This window comes from Hemiscyllium ocellatum, chromosome 30 (assembly GCF_020745735.1).
Source record: "Hemiscyllium ocellatum isolate sHemOce1 chromosome 30, sHemOce1.pat.X.cur, whole genome shotgun sequence".
NCBI classification, from domain to species: Eukaryota; Metazoa; Chordata; class Chondrichthyes; order Orectolobiformes; family Hemiscylliidae; genus Hemiscyllium; species Hemiscyllium ocellatum.
The window spans coordinates 54,791,340-54,813,881 of record NC_083430.1 but is presented as its reverse complement, the minus strand read 5'-3'; the positions used below and the strand labels follow the sequence as shown (position 1 = coordinate 54,813,881).

Genomic DNA, 22,542 nt, shown 5'->3' with positions numbered 1-22,542 from the left:
CCACAGAGTTCGAGGATACACCTGATCAGGTCCTGGGGATTTATCCACCTTTAACCATTTCAAGACATCCAGCACTTTGGGGGTCAACAGTTGCCCAAATCATAAAAACATTAATGCATCAAAAATAAACTAAATAATGTGGCAGAGAACAATATATTCTGGTACATTCTCCATCCATCTCTCTACCTTCTCCAGCTGACTACCACAACCCCGACCACCACCATCAGGAGTGTCGAATATTTTATCATGATTTGAAATATTGAAGACAGGATGGCCTGGATCTTCTGAGATGTTGCAATTGTCATCGGATTGCTGATCCACTCAAATACTCTACTAACTTGATGCTGTTTCACATTTTTACCATGGTCTTTTGAACCTGACATATTTCTGAGACCATGAATGTCTCCCTGAGAACTTTATCAAATCATAGTGCAATCAAGGAAAAAGAAGACACACTACCCTTTTACAGCACTAGTCTCACATGATAAATTTAAATGTTCGGTCTCAACGACGATGAGGTGAGAACGGGGACATTTTGGTGACTTGAGAGTCAGGTTGACGGCTAGTTGGGGAAGTTGGCAGCGCTGATACAGTGATCGATGTAGTCATCTTCCTTTCATGTCATCCCAACCAGTACCCTTCCACCGATACCCTCAGCCACCTGGCTGAACTGGTCTTCTCCCTTAACAACTTCTCCTTCCAATCCTCCCACTTCCTCCAAACCAAATAGGTAGCCATGGGACCCAGCTATGCGGTCTCTGTCGGGTAGGTGGAACAGTCCATCTTCTGCAGTTACACTGGCACCAGCCCCCACCTATTCCTCAGCTACATCGATGATTGTATCAGCGCGCTACCTCATGCTCCCACAAGGAGGTCGAACAGTTCATCAGCTTGACCAACACCTTTCACGCTGACCTCAAATTGACTTGGACCATCTCTGACACATCCCTCCCCTCCTTGGGCGACCAACTAACCACGGACGTCTACTACATGTCCACTGACTCCCACAGCTACATCACTTCCTGTAAAAATGCCATCCATTATTCCCAATTCCTCCGCCTCCGCCGCACCTGTTCCCAGATGACCAATTCCACCTTGGGTAATCCCTGATGGCCTCCTTCTTCCAAGATCGCAATTTCCCTTCCCACATGGTCAACGATGCCCTCTAGTCCATTTCCTCCACTTCACGCACCTTGATCCTCACCTTCAACCACTCCAACTTCTGCATATATCGCATCATCCTCTGCCACCTACAAATAGACCCCACCACCAGAAATATGTTTCCTTCCCTACCCCTATCAATGTTCTGAAAAGACCATTCCCTCTGCGACTCCCTTGTCAGGTCCACATCATTCCCCCACCAGCCCACACCCCACTTCCCTGCACCTTCCCCTGCCATCACAGGACGTGCAAAATCTGCGCCCATACCACTCCTCTTATATCTGTCCAAGGCCCTAAGGGATCCTTCCACATCCCTCAAAGTTACCTGTACTCCCACAAACGTAAGTTACTGCATCCGTTGTACCCGATGTGGTCTCGACATCAGGGAGACATCACGCCTCTGAGCGGATTGTTTCAGAGAACATCTCTGGGACACTCATACCCACCAACCCTACTGCCCTGTGGCTGAACAGTTCAACTCCTCCACCCACTCCGTTAAGGAGATCCTGGGCCGCTTCCATTGCCAAACCTTTACCACCCAATGCCTGGAAGAAGAATGGCTTGTATTCTGCCTTGGACCTCTGCAACCACATGGGATAAATGTGGATTTCAAGTGTTTTCTCATTCCCCCCTTCACATTATCCCAGTCTCGAGCCTCCAACTCGACACCGCCCTCTTGACCTGCCCATTACCTTTCCTATCTATCTGCTCCACCCTCCTCTCCTACCTATCACCACCTTCTTTACCTTCATCTACCTATTGTATTCTCAGCTACCTTGCCCCCACCCCAACCCCTCTCAGCCCCCGGCCCTCAAATTTCATTCCTGATGAAGGGCTTCTGCCTGAAACATCGATTCTTCTGCTCCTCAGATGCTGCCTGACCTGCTGTGCTTTTCCAGCACCACATACATGACTCAGGACTGCAGATGCTGGAGATCACTTTTACTGGCAGCATAGATGTCATGTAAAAAGATTGAAATGAGCCTCAATTCTCAACATTTTTGCTACTTTAATTTAAAAGCTGCATATTTGAGTTATGAAATAGTGTTCAGTTTTCTTTTCCCTTAAACAGGTACCAGCAGCCGTATCTCATTCAGAATTTTGGCATCGATACTTTTATAAACTTTATCAGTTGGAACAGGTGGGTCATTACTGATAGTTCAATAATGTTTGAAATGTTTATCTTAGTTCTTTAGTATGTTAGTCAGTTATCAGGTCAGCTGATCAATTGTAAACGTTTATACTGGAATACACCAACATCCATATTGTGAACTCATAGATTTTTATGCATTTCCTCTTGCTTCACCCCACTAGTTGTTGGCAGTGCTTTTAATAGCAAGGCTCTATGCTTCAGAATTTATTCCCTAATCTCCTACACTACTTCCTCTTCCATATTGTTAATTCACTACTTGCACCTGGGTACTTGTTACTCTTCATCCCCACCTCCAAGATCGCTTGCTTGGACTTAGCTTCCATTCTTTGGTTACACCGTTGAGGTGTGTTGGGACATTTTTCTATATTAAATGGAATATATCAATGCAGTTTGGCTGTTGTATTTAGTGAGATGTAGGGAATTGGTAGAGGTTCTCAACGGTTAGAGTAAGCAGAGTTTGAGAGAAGTTGTAGACTAGATGGATTTGACAGAACAGGGCCATGAGATTTTAAAATGCCAGCACCAGTGGGACAACACCACTATCATAGGGCAAGCCAGACAGAGAACAGCCAGGGAATTCTTAGAGGCATGGCATTCATCCACAAACTCCATCAACAAACACATCGACCTGGACCCAATATACCAACCACTACAGCGGACAGCTGAAACTGACACCCGGAAGCGACAAGGACAGACCACTATAAATACCGGAAGAAACATCAAAGAAGCGCTTCGCAGGAGGCTCCAAAGCACTGATGATGTCGCCTAGCCAGGGGACGAAACGTTTGCAACAAAAACTTCCAGCTCGGCGAACAGAACCACAACAACGAGCACCCGAGCTACAAATCTTTGCAAAAACTTTAAAATGCCAGCAATTTTGTCATAAATATTCTTCAAGTAAGGTGGCAGGGTTAGTTCAGCAAGGATGAGCTAGTAAGTGACCGTGAATTAATGTAGAACAGATAGTTAATAGTTTACTGTTTATAAGAGGCCAATAACAAAATTATTACAAAAGTCTGCCGTGGACAGAGATGTTTTGAGGGATTTCAGTGGTCGAAGGACTGAGGTGGAGTTGGTGTTGCAGTGGTAGAAGTAACAGCTCCATTCAATGTCAAATGAGATTCTAAGATTACAACCATTTGTCTTGTTTGGTCTGAGGTAAACAGTGACTGGGCAGGGGCGACGTTGAATCAATTTGGAGGAAGCAAAATTTCTACATTTGAAAGGATTGAGAATAAAACAGCATAGATTTAACTTGGGTAAAGGAAGCAAAGGTGACATGAGCTTTTCATTGAGAGTGGTTAAGGTTTGGAATATGCTATCAGTGTTTTGGGAACCCTTTCAACTGCAGTGTTCAAAACGTAATTGTAAAGGGTTTGGAGGACAAGGTGGGGTAAAGGCAACGTGTGAATTGCTCAGTTGGAGGACTGGTGCAGACATGATGGACCAGATGGCCTCTTTCTGTGCTGTAATTAGTGATATTTCTTCTTATCTGCATTTGCATCAAATTGGCTAAGTTAGAATTGGAGGTACTCAGCATCCGAAGTTTCTACTTAAAAGGATTTGTGCTAAAATATGACTTGTTCAATCTTGATCAGTTTGATTTTTAAATTTTGTATCTAATTGTAGTTTGTCAAAAACTTAGAATCAGTTTAAGTTTTTTATTAAACATTTGGTTGAACATGTTGGAGTAAATGCTAACGGAATATCTCCTCTGACAGGAAGAGACCAGGAGAATAGCACTGAAGCAGAGAGCGGAGCAGACGTCTCATGCAGAGGAGCTTCAATGGGAAGACGAAGAAGGTAGGACCTTTAATTAAATTGCAAATTAAACAGAAAAGAGAATATTATTTGCTAAAACTTTCCTTGCTGAACTGCATGTTAAGAATTTTCTTGAATGCCAGTATCATTAACAGTGACCACAGAATTACAGGTTTGTTATAAAACCTATATGTGGTTCATTTGAATAAAAGAAAAATACTGCAGGTGCTGGAAATCTGATACAAAAACAAATTGTTGGTGCAACTCAGCAGGCTTGGTAGCATCTGTGGGGCAAGAAAGGTTCTTCATGGTCTGTGTGCAGACTGCATTGGTACAATTGGTCAATGTGCTCAGTTTCCTGGCAGCTGCACAGTTTAAAGGGAATGTTAGACCTCACTTGGCTAGGTCAGAAGGTTATTCTAAATTCTTAGCAATATGGTTAAATCTTAATTGGTCACTTTATTCATTCAGAACATGTGAGCATCACTGGCTTGCTTGGCATTTACAGCCCACTGTCACAATGGTGCTCTTTTACAAGATTACTATGCCCTTGAGTTTTTTTCAGAGAGGGGGTAATTGGCCAGGCTTCATGTCTGAAGTTTGATTGGTTCATTGGGGCTTTTTTGTTTACATTAACAAGGCTTCAGGCCAAAAACTTGGTTTTTTGAAAAAGCTGGTATAGTCAAGGGGGCGTGGTCAGCTCTCTAGCTATGCAGTTCAATTCAGTTAGGGAGTTAGTTGAGTCAGGGTCACAGTGGAAACTGGAAGCTCTCTATCTTTCCCTATGCCCTTCTAATCTCAAGCCTGTAAGCTCTAGTTTGTTCTGTTTTTACTGTTTGTCCTAAGGGATGTTTGTATTTGGACAGTTGCAAGTATTTTTGGAACAGCATCATTCCTATCCGCGTTCGGATAGGATAAGCTCTCTGGTATTCTGTTGTCTTTGTGTTTCATTCCATAAATTTGTTAATAAATTTAAATTTTGCTTGTTTAAAACTTGGCAGTTGAACCAGCTAATTTACACCAGGAATATCCATTAATACACCTAACTTTAAACAAATAGCAAAGTTACGGTCTGGGCTACCTGCTTAAAAATGTTTTGAGGGAGCTGGCCTAGTCAATATCACCATAGTTAATTGGGGGGGGGGAGTAAGTGTGAGGTAGGAATTATTTGCAGAATTCCCAGTGTCTGATCTGATCTTGCAATCGCAGTACTTATATGGTTAAGTTTCTGATCAGAGGTGACCACCCAGTTGTTGATGGTGAAGGATCCGGTTCACAAAAAAAGTCATTTCATTGATACTGACAGGTTAATCATTCAACCAAATCAAGCCAAAATACTAAACATCTAAACCAAACAGCTTACTGAAAAAGCTCTACATGTCTGGCAACATTGCTGGACAGCGAAATGGTTCTGGGTGTTTTGAGTTTGGATGATTTTTTTCAGAACTGGAATCTGAAGAAATCATGATGGACTCAACATCAATTCAGATTCTCTGTGTGCGTGCAGATGCTGCCAGGCCTGGTCAGTTTTTATAGCATTCTATCTTTATAATTTTCAACCACCTCATACAGGGAGACAAAAATCCTCATGTTACTAAGTAAACTCCAAAAACTATAACAAATAATTTGACCCTTGTTTATCTGAGAAACTATTGGGACTAAAGGCCGATGAGCTCACAGGACTTGAAGACCTGTGTCCAGATGTTTTTAAAGGAAGTGACTACAGAGATAGTGAGGTACTCCTTTAAAATATTCCAGAGCTCACTGGATTTCAAGAGGATTCCAGCAAATTGGAAAATTTCTGAAGTGAAGCCCCTGTTCAAGAAGGGAGAGGGACAGAAAGCAAGAAACTGCCAAGCAATTAGGATAACATCTGTCATTGGGTAAATGCAAGAGTTTGTTTTTAAGGAAGAACATTCCTTAATTATTATTAATGAAGGACATTTAGAAAAGTACTCAACTGGAATGTCAACATGCTTTTGTGAAAGGGAAATCATGTTAGATAAGTTTGCTGGAATGCTTGGAGGATATAACAAGCAAAGTTGATAAAGGGGAATTGGTAGATGCACTGTATTTGGACTTTTCAGCTAAGGTGTCATAAAATATTAGTATACAGGTAAGGGCTCCAGATAAACTGTTAGCATGGTTTAAAGATTGATTAACAAACAGAAGACAGTTTGCATTAATAGGCCTTTTTCAAGTTGGAAACATCTAACTAGCAGTGTTCCATAAGGATCAATCTTAGGGCCATTTATGTTAATGACTTATAGGAGGTAAGTGTAATGCATCTAAATTTACAGGACAGAAATGGGAGGGCAGGCTGTGATGATACAAGAAATCTACAAGGGATATAGATAAGTTGACAAGAACTTGGCGGATGGAATTTAATGTAGGAAAAGGTGAGGTAGGAAGAATCAAAAGGCAGACTATTATTTAACTGGAGAACGATTCCAAAAAAAATGTGGGGAAACTTGAGTTTTCTTGATCGTGCACATAAAATGTTGGCATGTTCTGTGACAGTTTATTAAGTCTAAATGGAATTTTGACCTTTTTATTGTTGGGGAGTTGGGATTTAAAAATGGAAATCTTGGTACAAATTATTACAGGGTGTTGGTAAGGTTATGCATAAGTTACTGTGCAGTTTTGGTCTCTGTATTTTTATTAACAAAAGGAGGTACTAGCATTGGAGGCTGTTCATTAGGCTGCTTAAGGGATGAAGGGTTTGACTTGTGAAGAAAGATAAAAAGAGATTAAACCTTCATTCGTTAGAGCTTAGAATGAGTGATCTTACTGAAACATAAAAGATCCTGAGGAGGTTTAAAAGGGGTAGTTATTCAGAAGATGTTTCCATTCGGAGAATATTGATTTGATTTGCTTTATTATTGTCACATGTACTGAGATACAGTGAAAAGTATTGTTTTGCATGCTATCCAGGCATACCGTACTTCAGGTTAATAGAACAGAATGCCAAGTATTGTGTTACAGCTACAGAGAAAGATAAACTGAGAGGTCTATTCCTAAGTCTGATATCACTGGGGATGAAGCTGTTCTTCAATCTGTATCTTTCTATCTTCTCCCCAATGGAAGAGGGTGAAAGAGTCTATAACAGAGGTGGAGGGGTCTTTAATTATGTTGGCTGCTTTTCCAAGGCAGTGGGAAGTATAGATGGAGCTGATGGACGGAGGCTGGTTTGCAAGATGGACTGGGCTGTGTTCACACCTCCAATTTCTTGCAGTCTTGGGCGGAGCAGTTGTTATACCACACTAATGCATCTGGATAGGATGTTTTTCTTTGGTGCATCTATAAACATTTGTAAGTGTCACTACAGGCATGCCGAACTTCCTTAGCTTTCTGAGGAAGTAGAGGCTTTGGTGTGCTTTCTTGACTACTGTTGACGTGGATGGACAAGGACAAATTGGTGACATTATACCTAAGAACTTGAAGCTCATAACCATCTTTACCTCACTGATACAAGCAGGAACATGTCCTCCACTCTGCTTCCTGAAGGCAATGACCAGCTCCTTCATTTTGCTAATGTAGAAGGAGAGATTGTTGGCTTTACACCAGGCCACTAGGCTCTCTATCTCTTTCCTGTACTCAGTCTCATCATTGTTTGAGATCTGACCCATGACGGTGGTGTCATCAATAAGATTTTAAATGGGGTTAGAGCTGAATTTAGCCATACATTCGTGAGTGTATAAGGGCTATTGTAAAGGGCTGAGTAAGCAGCCTTGCAGGGCTCCGGTGGTGTGTATTATCATGGGAATCTTGAACCACAACATATTTGCAGAATAAGGGACACTCATTCAAAATTATGATGCAAAATAATTTCTTCTAAAGGGTAGTGAATGTCTGAAATTCTCTATCCTAAAGAGTTGTGATGACTAGATCACTGAAGTATTTTAAAAAGGCAAGCAAGTTTTTGTAGTGTTGGGGAACTGATTGTTATGCTCAGCAGGCACGAAAGAGAGCTTGAGGCCTAGGACAGATGTAGCCATGATCTTGCTGAATGGAAGGGCAGGCTTGAAAGGCAAAATGGCCTCCTTCTTGTTTTCATGTTCTGGCTCTTTGCGGTCTTGCAGATATACAAACTAAAACATGAGAACACATTCATTCAACATTAAAATATTTAAATATAAAAGTTAACTAGCATTTTTGAAATGATCTAGAATAGACTAAAACAATATAAAATTAGAAAAGAAATGCTCAAAATACACAGCAGGTCTGACAGTATCTGTACATAGAGAGAAAACTGAGTGTTTGTCAGAACCATCTCATGAACGAAAACTGAAATGTTAACTGTTTCTCTGTTCAATATTCTTCCCGAGTTGCTGACCCAGATTGTTTTATTTTTACTTCAGATTTCTGGCATCCACAGTATTTTACATTTAATCATCATGTCAAAAGTAGGCCAAGTTGTTTGTGATAGTGTGTAATGAGAAATGCCTCAAGCTTTGCAGTGATTATTTTAAATTCTTTTGGAAATTTGAAGTACACTTACTTGGATCACAATTGATTTCACCCTCTGATTGTAGTCTAGATTGTTGATTTTTTTTTCTCTGATGGATTTTACAATTTTCAGTGAAAATCAACTGTATATAATGCAAAAAAAACTATGTTGTACTTTTGCAGATGAATTCGTAGGTGCTTCGCCTGTCAGTTCAGAGTTTCGACATACGCCGCAAAATCCGTTATTGCCTGTACAATCTCTTGTTGCGTGCTCCACGCTGGAGCATTCAGTTGAACTTCCGAACCAGAATATTGCTGACATTACGCAAAGGCCAGGGGAACACCAGTCTGTAAGTGCCATCAGCAGTCCCACAGAACTCCAGCTGAGAAGTCAAATCTCCACTTCCAGTGAGACATCAAGGTCTGAGGAGACTGTGAAGGAAATTGCAGGCAATGTGGTAGATACCAGTGTGGAGCTGGTGGTAGAACAGGATTTGAAGCCCAAGACTAAGGGCAGGCCTTCAATTCCAGAGGAAGAAACAAATGGATCAACTAAAGATCAAAAAATGAAGGAGTTTACTGCAGTAACTGGTGCAGTGTTTGAGGCAAAGAACACCAACAAACTGGAGACTACAAAAGATGATGGACCCATTGATTTGAGAGTGTATGAACTTAACTCGGACAGTGGAAAATCAACACCATCCAATAACGGAAAGAAAGGTGATTATTATTCCAAGTTGCATATTTGTGCAAAGTACAGATGGAGCAGGCAGGAGAATAATGGTAAATAACGCTACTGGTCTCAAAATGGGAACCGAAGGATGTGACAGGCATGTTTTAAAAATAATGGTATTTATAAATTAGTGGTGATTTACATAATCATAAAAATGGAACTTAAGAAAGTAATAGCAGAACATTTTTGATGCTTTAAGAATTCATAATCCATTGATTATTAATAGATCACTGTACCCTGAAGTCCAGAAATAGATTAGGTGCAATGAGAAGTGACCCTTTTTTAGATTGAGTGACAGTCAAAATATACAGGAGAGGCTCTTAGTCTCATTGAGTCTGTAACAACAAAAAACTGCTTTAAATCTACACTAGTCCCACTTCATATCACTTGGCCATTGTCTTCAATGATGACGTTTCAAGTGCTCATTCAAGTATATTTTAAAGGTTACTACCCAGGCAGTGCATTCCAGATTCCTGCCACCCTTTGGTTGAAATTGTTTTTCCTCCAAATCCCCTCTAATCTTGCTGCATTGCATCTTCAAATTATGTTTTTTTGTTATTGACCCTTCAGCTGAGGGGAACAGCTGCATTCTACCCACCCTGTTTATGCCCTGCAATCTCCTACACCTCAAATCAGGTCCCCTCAGCCCCTCTGCTCCAAAACAAAATGACCTGAGCTTATCTATCTAGTCTTTCTTCATAGCTGAAATGGTCCATCCCAGGTAACATCCTGATGAATCTCCTCTGCATCCCTCCAGTGCAATCATATCATCCTATAGTGCAGTGATCAGAACTGCTCAAAGTACTCCAGCTGTGGCCTGTACAGCTCCAACATAACCATCTTGTTCTTATGATCTGTGCCATGACTGATAAAGGCAATTGTCTTGCCAGTGTCTGGGATCTGTGAACAAGTATGTGAAGCTTCCTAGTGTACTGCCATTCTGAGAGTATCCCCTTGTCTTGTTGCTTCTGCAAAAGCACATCACTTCATACTTTTCAGGGTTAAATTCTATTCAGTTTGTTTATATCCCCCTGTAACAACACATTCCTCCTCTCTGTCAATCTCCTGGTCAATCTTTGTGTCACCCTCAATTTATTTATTTCCACCCCACGTTGTTTATATATAATCACGACCAACAATGTTCAGTACCACTTGCGACTCTTCAGATACTGAAGCAGAATGTGTGCACTTTCAACAAGATGTGAACAATATTTAGGCTTGGGCTGAAAAGTGTCAAGTAACATGCCACACAAATGACTATCTCGAATAAGAGAATCTAACCACTGCCCCATGACATTCAGTGGCATTACTGTCACTGAATCCCCCATTATCAACATTCTTGGGGGGTTACCATTGACCAAAATCTCTCCCAAAGCTGGACTTGCCACACAAATACAGTGGCCAAGCAAGCAGGTCAGAGGCTAGGAATACTACAGTGAGTATGACTTCCCAAAGCCTGTCTGTCTAGATTAGAATAGAATTCTTAGAGTAGAGATAGAGGCCATTTGGCCCATTGCATCTGCACTTCCTGAACACATCGTCATCTAGGACACTGATAGAATCCATGTTTTCCCACATATGCCAGGTCTCTCATTCCACTCACTGCCCTCACCTCCTGTGATTTAAACTTGAATTTATTCAATCTATCTTTTCTGATTATTTAATATAAAAGATATTTCCTTTACCTTGACTTTAGTCTCCTCTTATTCTCTGACTATTATTTATTCTTAGTTACTCCCTTAATCTCCCAGCTCTTGGGTCTTGGTCTGTTCCTGTCACCACTAATCTGTGAAAATAGTTTGGAAAACAAGACAGCAGAGAGTGGGAGGGGAGATTCCTCCTCCACTTCATATAACTGCTATACTTACAAATGTGTGACACTCCATTCACTGCTCGTTGTCTTGTTAGATGCTTTCTGCTTCAGCTGTTTCAGGAGCTAGTTTAAACCAAATTAACAGCCTAATTATTCAAACTACAGCAGCACCACCCACTGAGGGGATTTGTTTTTACTCTCAGCTATGTTTTGTTCCTCTGAGCTTCCTAGTGTACTGCCATTCTGTGAATATTCTCTTGTCTTGTTGCTTCTGCGAAAGTGCACCACTTCATACTTTTCAGGGTTAAATTCCATTCCATTTTCTTATATCTCTCTGTCAATCACCTGGTCAATCTTTGTGTCTATCCTTTAGAATTGAAACCTATTAAACAATTGATGTTGTCAAAAAACTAACAGCAGTTAGTACTAGATTCTAAGGCAAGAGATTAATTCAAACTCTCACATTTACCAAACTGCCAGACTTCACTTTCTGCTGATTGCCTTTTGTGCTAATTTTACTGAATTTTTAAAATCCTGTTTCCAACTCCAGTAGAATGTCTTTGTGGACATTTTCCATTTTTTAAGCTGAGGAATACAATGCCAGAGACTTTAACTACCATAGTGTCACTGACAATATTAATAAAGCATTGCTGAGTAGAATGCATCAAAAAGAAACCATGCATTTAGAAACATTGTATTTTCAAGATATTTCTATAAGTGGTCCTGTTGGATAGTAGGATCTTTTGAGTAAAAGAAAACTAAATTATTTCTTAGTGACTGAATACTTCAGTTTTATGTATGGTTTTCGGGGAAAGCAAGTATGGGGATGTGGTTCATCAGACGTAATATCAAATCAGCTTTTTTTAAACTCGTACTTGGGATGTTGACATCACTGACAAGGCTAGCACTTATTGTCCATTTCAAGTTGTCCATGAATTGAGTGGTTTTATATTTCAAAGGGTTGTTTGGAGTGAGCAAATTTTTAAAATTCATCCGTGGGACATGTGTCACTGGCTGACCAGCACTTATTGACTGTCCCTCGTTGCCTTTGAACTTTCTGGGCCATTTCAGAGGGCATTGAGAGGCCATAAGACATAGGAGTGGAAGTAAGGCCATTCGGTCCATCGAATCCGCTCTGCCTTTTAATGATGGCTCATGGGCATTTCAGCTCCACTTGCCTGTACTCTCACAGTAGCACTTAATTCCTTGTGAGATCAAGAACTTGTCAATCTCTGCCTTGAAGATATTTAACATCCCAGCCTCCACTGCACTCTGGCAATGAATTACACAGGCCCACCACTCTCGGCTGAAGAAATGTTTTCTCATTTCCATTCTAAATTGACCCCCTCTAATTCTAAGGCTGCACACATGGTTCCTAGTATCCCCACCTGACGGAAACAATTCCCAGCATCTACCCTTTCTAAGCCATGCGTTATCCTATAAGTTTCTATTAGATCTCCCCTCAACCTTCTAAACTCTAATGAATACAATCCCAGGATCCTCAGCCGTTCATCATATGTTAGGCCTACCATTCCAGGGATCATCCATGTGATTATCCTTGGGATACCCTCCAATACTAGTATGTCCTTCCTGAGGTGTGGGGCTCAAAACTGGACGCAGTATTCTAAATGGATCCTAACTAGAGCTTTATAAAAGTCTCCGCACATCACTGCTTTTACATTCCAACTCTCTTGAGATAAATGACAACATTCCATTGTAATGAAAGCAAATGTACTCAACCTGCAAGTCACCCTTTAGAGAGGCCTGGACTAGCACTCCCAGATCCCTTTGTACTTTAACTTTATGTAGTTTCTCACAGTTTAGAAAATAGTCCATGCCTGTTTTTTTTTTCCCCCAAAGTGTAAGACCTCACATTTGCTCACATTGAATTTCATCAGCCATTTCCTGGACCACCCTCCTAAATGGTCTAAATCTTTCTGCAACCTTCTCACCTCCTCAGAACTACCTGCCTGTCCACCTAACTTCGTATCATTGGCGAATTTTGCTAGAATGCCCCCAGTCCCTTTATCCAGATCATTAATATATAAAGTGAACAGCTGTGGCCCCAACTGGACATCACTTGTCACTAGCTGCCATTCTGAAAAAGAACCTTTTATCCCAACTCTGTCTTCAGTCACACAGCCAATTCCCAACCCATGCCAGAAGCTCACCTCGAACACTATGGGCCCTCACCTTACTCAGCAGCCTCCTGTGAGGCACCTTATCAAAGGCTTTTTAGAAGTCTCGATAACATCCACAGAGTTTCCCTAGTCTAACCTACTTGTTACCTCCAAAGAATTCTAACAGGTTTGTCAGGCACGACCTCCCCTTACTAAATCCATGATTTGGAGATGCCGGTGTTGGACTGGGGTGTACAAAGTTAAAAATCTCACAACAGCAGGTTATAGTCCAACAAAGTCCAACTTTTATCTCTGAAAGTTGCCACCCAGGTAAATAGTGCTGTGAGGAAGGCATATGGTGTACTGGGCTTTATTGGCAGAGGAATTGAGTTCCGGAGTCCTGAGGTCATGTTGCAGTTGTATAAGACTCTGGTGAGGCCTCATCTGGAGTATTGTGTGCAGTTTTGGTCGCCATACTATAGGAAGGATGTGGAAGCTTTAGAACGAGTGCAGAGGAGGTTTACCAGGATGTTGCCTGGAATGGTAGGAAGATCTTATGAGGAAAGGCTGAGGCACTTGGGGCTGTTCTCATTGGAGAAGAGAAGGTTTAGGGGAGATCTGATAGAAGTGTATGAGATGATTAGGGGTTTAGATAGGGTAGATACTAAGAACCTTTTACCGCTAATGGAGTCAGGTGTTACTGGGGGACATAGCTTTAAATTAAGGGGTGGTAGGTATAGGACAGATGTTAGGGGTAGATTCTTCACACAGCGGGTTGTGAGTTCATGGAATGCCCTGCCCGTATCAGTGGTGAACTCTTCTTCTTTATGTTCATTTAAGCGGGCATTGGATAGGCATTTGGAAGTTATTGGGCTAGTATAGGTTAGGTAGGACTCGGTCGGTGCAACATCGAGGGCCGAAGGGCCTGTACTGCGCTGTATCCTTCTATGTTCTATGTTCTATAAAGTGTGTAATTGGAAACACACTAGCTTTCGGAGCAACGCACCTTCATCCACTATCACCTGATTTTTAACTTACTAAATCCGTGTTGACTTGTTCTAATCCAATCCTGCACTTCCAAGAATTTGGAAATCTCATCCCTAATAGTTGTAGATAAAATTCTAGAATCAGAGGTTAGGCTAATTGGCCTGTAATTTTCCATCTTTTGTCTTGATCGTTTCTTGAACAAGGAGGTTACAACAGCGATTTTTCCAATCATTTGATACTTTCCCTGACTCCAGTGATTTTTTGAAAGATAACAACCAACATCTCTGCTATTTCTTCAGCTGCGTCCCTCAACTCTAAGATGTAGCCCGGGCCAGGAGACTTACTAGTTTTTAGACCGTTTAGCTTCTTTAGCACTTGCTCTTTTGTAATGGCTATCAGACTAAACTCTGCCCCTTCCCCCCCCCCCATTACTCTCCTTAATTGTTGGGAATATTGCTCATGTCTTCCACTGTGAAAACTGATGCAAAGTACTTGTTAAATTCTTCAGTTATTTTCTTGTCTCCCAGAAATAGTCTTCCCACATCAATGTAGAGTGGCCCAATGTCTGCATTTGCTTCTTGTTTATTTCTTATGTATTGAAAGAAACTTTGACTATTATTTCTGATATTACTGGCTAGCCTGCCTCTGTTTTTGTAGTCTTCCCAATTTCTGATTTCCTAGTGCTCTTGGAAACTTTATGGGCTTTTTGATATATTTCTAGACTTCCTTTATGAGCCATGGCTGTGTAATTCAATCCCCCCCCCCCCCCCCCACCGCCGGATACACTTTCTTTTCTTTAGGATGAACCTCTGCACTGTGTCCTCAATTACACCCAGAAATTCCTGCCATTGTTGCTGTACTGTCTTCCCCACTAGGTTCTGCTTCCAGTCGATTTTCATCAGTTCCTCTCTCATGCCCCTGTAATTACCTTTATTTAACTGTAACACCATTACATCCGATTTTTACCTTCTCTCTTTCAAACTGTAGACTGACTCTACCATGTTATGATCGCTGCCTCCTAAGTGTTCCCTGATTTTAAGTTCTTTTATAAAGTCTGGCTCATTACATAGCACTAAATCCAGAAAAGCCTGCTTCCTTATGGGCTCCATCACAAGCTGTTCCAAAAAGCCATCCTCTAAGCATTCCATGAATTCCCTTTCTTTCGATCCACTGGCAACATTATTTACCCAGTCCACCTGCATATTGAAGTCTCCCATGATCACCATGACCTTGCCTTTCTGACATGCCCTATCTTGTTTCCTGGTACATCCTGCGTCCCTAGTCCTGACCACTGCTGGGAGGTCTGTAGGGTTTTTTTGCCTTTTTGGTTCCTCAGCTCCACCCACACAGACTCCACATCCTCTGATCCTATGTCATTCACTTCCATAGATTTGATTTCATTCTTAACTAACAGGACAGCCCCGCCCCCTCTGCCCACCTCTGTCTTTTCAATAAGTTGTAAATCCTTGGATGTTTAACTGCCAGTCCTGAACCTCCTGCAACTATGTCACTGTGATGCCTGCCACATCATAATCATTCACGATAATTGAATTTAGAATTATAATCTGAGTCAACCACATTGCTGTGTGTTTGGAGTCATATGTAGGCCAGATCAGGTGAGGATGGCAGATTTCCTTCCCTGAAGGGTATCAGTGAACCAGATGGGTGTTTTCAAGAATCAACAATAGTTCCATGGTCATCAGTAGATTCTTAATTCCAGATTATTATTGAATTCAAATTCCACCATCTGTCATGGCAAGTTTTGACCCGGGTTTCCAGAACATTAGCTGAGTTTCTGGATTAATAGTCTAGCAATAATACCACTCGGCCATCGCCTCCCACGTCACCGTGGGCGTGGAGTCACCTATAGGGGCCAGCCAAGGTATGACAGCAGATTTCTGTTCCTGCAGGATATTAATGAATCCTATTATAATCTGAATTCAATAATTTCATAAGGGGTGGTTCCCAGATCTGCTGTCAGTGCTCCAAGTAAAGTCTAACCGTAGTTCTGTATAACTGCAGCTTAATTTTGCATTTTTGTACTCCGATCCTCTAGATATAAAGGCCAGCATTCCATTAACTTTCTTGATTTATTTTCTGCACTGTTCATGACATTTTAAAGATCTGTGCATCCGAACCCACAAGTCTCTTTGAACATCTACTTCATTAAACATTAGTCATCTACGAAGTGCTCTCAACTATCCTTTCTCGGTCCAAAATGGATAACCTCACACTTGGTTACATTGAACTTCATTTACCACAATTTTTTCCATTCTATATTTTATTCTTTATCTTTCTTTCTATTCTTAGTCTTATTGATATTGCTCTGTAATTTTATGCTGTTGTCTACATTATCTAGGTTGCTGTCTGTGTGTCATCATCAAATTTCGATGTGACTTTCTATCCAAATATTCAAGTTGTTAATAAATAACGTGAATAATTGAAGCCCTGACACAGATCCTTGTTGGATATCACTGGTCACATGCTACCAGTTTGAGAACATACCCATTATCCCTACGTTCTGTTGCTTGACATTTAAATAATTTCCCAGCCATATCAGTAATTTGCCCTCCATTGTGTGAGCTTCTGTCTTAGTTAACCATTTCTTATTTGTACTTGAATAATTTTATAGGCTTCAATTATTTGAGAAAGGGCATGTTAGCTGTTGGGAAAATAAATGTAGAACATAGGACTAAAATCTCAATGAGAGTTTGGCCTTTCAGGATTGAGATGAAATGTTATGTAACTTGGTGAGTGTGCATTAGTTTTGAAATTCTGAATGTCAGAGAGCTATGGGTGCTTCATTTGAATATATTAAAGACAAAGATCATTTTGGGTGCTAGTGGAATTCTGGGATATGGGATTACATTGGGAGGATGGATTTAAAGTAGTAGATCACCCATGATCTTATTGAATGGTGGAGTAGGATCAAAGGACAGAGTGGCCTACTCTGCTCTATTTTGTTGTTTTCAAATACATTTCCATTTTGGGGAAAAAGTGAAAGACTTTGCTTCAAAATATTATAACAAAATACCATTTTGTTGTATGTTTACTGTCTGGTCCTGTTAGGTTCCCTTCTTGAGATTCTTACATACTTGATGTAACTGCAATACACCAACTTCTGTGAACAGCATGATTTCTTTCAGCAAGTACAAGCTTTTGGAGGATCACTTAACACTCATCGTGATGCATGTCAAGCAAGGCTTCCTGAACAAGGGAACTGTCCTCCCTTTTATTAGATTAGAATTAGCTTCAATCCCTACAGTCTGGAAACAGGCCCTTTGGCCCAACAAGTCCACACTGACCTTCTGAAGAGTAACCCACACCCCTGCCCTGTATTTACCCCTGACTAAAGTACCTGACCTACATATCCCCAAACACTATGGGCAATTTAGTATGGCCAATTCACCTAACCTGCACATCTTTGGATTGTGGGAGGAAACTGGAACACCCAGAGGAAACCCACACAGACATGGGGAGAATGTGCAAACTCCGAATAGACAGTTGGAATTGAACCCGGGTCCCTGGTGCTATGAGGCAGCTGTGCTAACCACTGAACCACCGTGCTGCCCCACATACAGGGTTTTACATCTCAATCAGTCATGCACTCAAAGCACAACGCCCTTCCACTCCCCCATAGTCACGTGCCACCCAAAAACAATGTAAAGTGATTAGATTATTTCCAGAAATTAGATTATTCTTCAAAGTGACCGACCATCCCTCAAAACGGCGTGTGATTTAGGTTATTCCTCAAACTGCAGTATTTAGAGTATGGTTAGACTGTCACATCCTGCCTGCAAAACAGAAGAACATGCCCCACAGGACAACCAATTTCTTACATGTCAGCAGAACAAATTAACCCTTTAACACCTCATTCCCTCCCTTTATCATCCCATGATAACCATTGAAATGGGGTTGGAAAAGGTGCTACCAGCTTATTCATAAGAATCTGGCAGCTTGTATTTAAGCAAGTTATTTACACAGAACATGCAACTATTGTAACAACAAGAATTACTAGACTGTGCAGTAGATAGGATCCTCCCACATGGGGGAAAAAGAAGTATTCACCAGTAAAGTTCTTAAATCCACAGTCCTTGGTGACCACTCCACCCCCTCCAAGTTGAGTGGAAGCAAACCAGTTATCCAAATTCTCCTTCAGTAAAGTCCAACCTGAGAACAAAATCCAGTCTAGTAGGGGTCAGTTTTGTTGTGTACAGTGGATAGGGAGCCCAGGCCTTTGGAGATGCAGGGATTAGTGCTACCCTTGCAAGATTATAGGGGTTCCGTGCAATGAAGTGTGCTCCCAAAGCAGGGTGCGTATTTGTGAGGTTAGGTCTAGCCATCAGTTTGCTTTTGGCCATCTTCATGTTCGCCTTTGCAAATTCTAACCAGAGAGTCTGAGGATTTTCAGGATCAAATTGAATGTTGTTTGATGCATTCTTAGCTGCTTCTGCTCCCGCTCTGCTGTCAAATGTAACAAAGCCAACTGGCTACTTTGATGTTAGCTTGATCAGCGAACCTTCCTATCCCTTAAATGGTCGAAAGAGAAGGTAAAGCTCACATGGTTTAATATCTACAGGAAGGCCACTGACAAAACATGTACAGACCTCCTCTTCACCGTTATTAGCGTCATTGTTTTTCGTGCTCATGTCTGGGGAAATGATTGAATCCATTGTGTCCCCCTACTCGAGGTAGACAGTGCTGGTGCTGGGAGAGCAGGTGGAGTTGCCAGAATGGGTGCGATACATTCCAGGGTCAATTGTCTATCAGAAGTGCTGAGCAAGGTTCCCAGGAATGAGACTTGGTGCTGAATGCGCAATGGATAACATTTCCAGGGACTGGGTAAGTGGGTCAGGTTGTGGACGGCGGGTTGTGGTCTGAAGGCGTGTTTTACCTCTGAATGGAGAAACTTCAGAGACAATGTTAGCTGCTGAAAGTGTCTTTGCACCTCTTCTCTCTTTACCCCCTTGCCAAGGTGGGTATCAGTATGAAGACAACCAATAAGCATTGGTAACAAAGCCAAGATTAGAGTGGTGCTGGAAAAGTACAGCAGGTCAGGCAGCATCCGAGGACCAGGAAAACTCTGAAGTGCAAGCACCCATGCGTCTTCCATATCTGTCTGGGTCGGGGCGTCCCCCTGTAAACTCTGCACAGTGACAATATTATCTGGTATGCCTGTTGGTTTTCGAGGCAGGTAATTAATTTAGTGACTGCTGGTTCATAGAGGACACAAAAGAATTGCGAGCTGTTGCTGCGTCTTTGGCAGCTCGATCAGCTCTGCCATTGCCATTGCTGATATCTGTGTTGTCCATTACGTGGGCAAATTTGATTATGGCCAATTGCTTGGGGAGGAGGATGGCTTTGAGGAGAAATTGGACATAGTAATTTCTGAATAGATGTCCCTGAGGGAGGTCAGAAATCTGCATTGTGACCATAGCTGGTCATCAGTGTCATTATTTTGAAACATTATTGGCAGACCAGACATATCAGGACATACCTCCATTTTATTCCCACTCAATGATCTGACTTGGCATTTTAACCCTGATTTCTTATTTTGTTTCTCCCATCTCAGTTTTTCCCTACTTTTTCTCCACTCATTTCATAATCCTCACACTGACTCTACAGCATCTCCCAAGACTTAGGGTTTCCCTCGTGATCACAAACTCTGATCCCTCCTTGTATTATTCTCCCAGTTGACCTGGTTAGATTTATTTGTTATTTCCTCTGCAGTCTTTCTCCGTGCAGATATTAAAAGTTTTCCATTTAATCCCCATGTAACATTTTCAAATTACATCCTCTGCTTTTAAACATGTATCTATGTCTCAAGGTCTTCTATCAGCCAAATTTCATTTCCCATAATTTTTTAAAACATCCTGACAGGTGCCTGAACTGTTCCTCATTTTAGGGGTCATTCCGGCATAACCGATACTGAGGGATTCCAACAGCCAACTTATCCAACGTCTGTCCCTGTTTTTTTTTTTGTAGTCTCAACTTCCTAACTTATCTTTATATACTAGTTCAGTGTCCTCAGTCTCCACACCAACTTCAGGGTCCTGACCTTCATGTAGGGTATTTCCCCTTTTAATAACCAGTCTAAGGCAGGGTGATTGAGACAGGCCTAGTAGTTATTCTTTACCTTCTATACAATGTTCTGGGGCCTCAAACCCCGCTATTGGAGGACTATAACCTCTGTATTCCAGGGAGATTCTAACCTCCTTGGGACAAACCCATCGGCATACAAGCTTGTAAGTTTTCTCAGAGATTCCATCACTACAGAGTCCTAGGGGATGAGGGGTCACCTGAGTGATAGGTTAGTAAGAGAGATCAAGGTAAATCTTACCTGGTGGGCCCATCTATCTCGCGTTACAGTCATGCAGGTGATCACTTACTCGGTCTGCCTAGAAGCTCCATGTATGTTGGAACCCCACTCTCATCGCCAAACGTTAGGTTCCCTTCCTGAGATTCTTACATGCTTGATGCAACTTCTGTGAACAGCCATGATTTATTTGAGCAGTTCAAGCTTTTGGAGGATCGCTTAAAGACTCTTTGCGATGCTTGCAGAGCATGTCAAGCAAAGTTTCCTGAACAAGGGAACCGTCCTCCTCTTATACAGGGTTTTACATCACAATCAGTCATGCACACAAGGCACAAACCCCCTGTCACTTCCCCCATAGTCACATGCCACCCAAAAATTGTGAAAGTAATCACTTTACAGTGTGTGGTCAGGCCATCCCTCAAACTGCAGCATTTACAGAGGATGATTAAATTGCCACATGCTGCCTGAAAGAACCCAGCCCTCCACCCTGGACATCCAATTTCTTACATGTAAGCAGAATAAATTAACCCTTTAACATCTCAGTCCCTTAGCAATCATCTAATCAAGTTGATGTCATGTTGAGGATTTTTCCCTTTTTTCCTCCAAAGCATTTAAGAGCATCTTTTATACTTCAAGGTGTCTACACCTCAGAAAGCTACTTTTGAGAGACCACTGCCCTTTTGGGAGGCCATAAGAGGTTGTATATGAATGTTATTGCCTGTAGAGGGGATATTTTGTGTTCTTTTTGTTTTAATTGCATGTTTTAGATTAATTATTCAATGAATGAGGACAAAATTTAATTAGCTCATGATTCATCAGCTACCATAGATTTTCTTTTTATTCACTTGGGTGTGGGCATCACTGATTGGGCCAGCATTTATTGCCTGTCCTTAGTTGCCTTTGAGAGTATGGTGGTGGTGACCTACCGTCCACGTGCTGTTGGTTGATGCACAATGCCATTAGCAAGGGACTTCCTGAATTTGGGCCCAGTAGCAGTAAAGGAATGACTATGTACTTCCCAGTCAGGATGGTGAGTGGCATGGAGGGGAACTTGTAAATGGTGGTTTTCCCAGCTATTTACTGGTCGTGTCCTTCTCGATAGAAATGGTCATCGGTTTGAAAGGTACTGTCTAAAAGTTTTTTGGTGAATTTCTGAAACTCTTTTTTTTAAGAGAGTATACACTGCTGCTACTGAGAAGTAGTAGATGTGATGTCAATCAAACAGGCTGCTTTGTCCTTGAGAGTGTCAAACTTCTTGTGTCATTGGAGCTGCAATCATCCAGGCAAGAGAGGAATATTCTATCACACTCCTGACTTGCACCTTGTGAATGGTCGATGGGTTGTGGGGAATTAGAAAGTGAATTACTCGCAGCAGTATTCCTAGCCTGTGACCCTGCTCTTGTAGCCACTGTATTTGTATGGCAAATCCAGTAACTTTTTGGTCAGCAGTAACCCCAGAATGTTGATAATGGAAGATTCAGTGATGGTAGCACCATTGAATGTCAAGGTGCAGTGGCTATATTGTTATTGGTGATGGTCATTGCCTGGCATTTGTGTGGTGTGTATGTAACTTGCCTCTTTTCAGCTCAAGGCTGGATATTGTCCAGGTCCTGTTGCATTTGAATATGGACTGCTTCAGTATCATTCAATATTTGTGGAGCTGCCACCTCCAGTGAGTTGTTTAATTGTCCACTACCATTCACAACTGGATGTGGCAAGACTGCAGGGGTTGGATTTAACCTGATGGTTGTGGAACAACTTGCTCTGTCTGCCACTTGCTGTTTATGCTGTTTGGGTTGCATTTAATCCTTTTGGTAGCTTCATCACATTGACATTTCATTTTCAGATGTGCCTTTTGCTGCTCCTGGCATTCCCTCCTGTGCTCTCCATTGAACGAGGGTTGATCCCTTGGCTTGATGGTCGTGGTAGAGTGGGAAAATGCTGGACCATGAGGTCTCAGATTGTGCTGGAGTTCAATTCTGATGTTGTTTATGGCCCACAGTTTTAGACTTTTAGATACTTATGTAATAATTAAGCCAGTAACAACTG

General features: G+C 41.7%; 1 protein-coding gene across 1 annotated transcript in view; it reads left to right on the top strand.

Annotated features, from left to right (window-relative positions):
- The window catches only part of bsdc1 (BSD domain containing 1), a 63,043-nt gene that overhangs the window by 31,301 nt on the left and 9,200 nt on the right, over positions 1 to 22,542 (top strand). Inside the window, exons 7-9 of the mRNA XM_060847702.1 lie at positions 2,234 to 2,302; positions 4,036 to 4,117; positions 8,708 to 9,244. Coding sequence (XP_060703685.1) covers positions 2,234 to 2,302; positions 4,036 to 4,117; positions 8,708 to 9,244 — 688 coding nt within the window. The remainder of the gene's footprint in view (positions 1 to 2,233; positions 2,303 to 4,035; positions 4,118 to 8,707; positions 9,245 to 22,542) is intronic.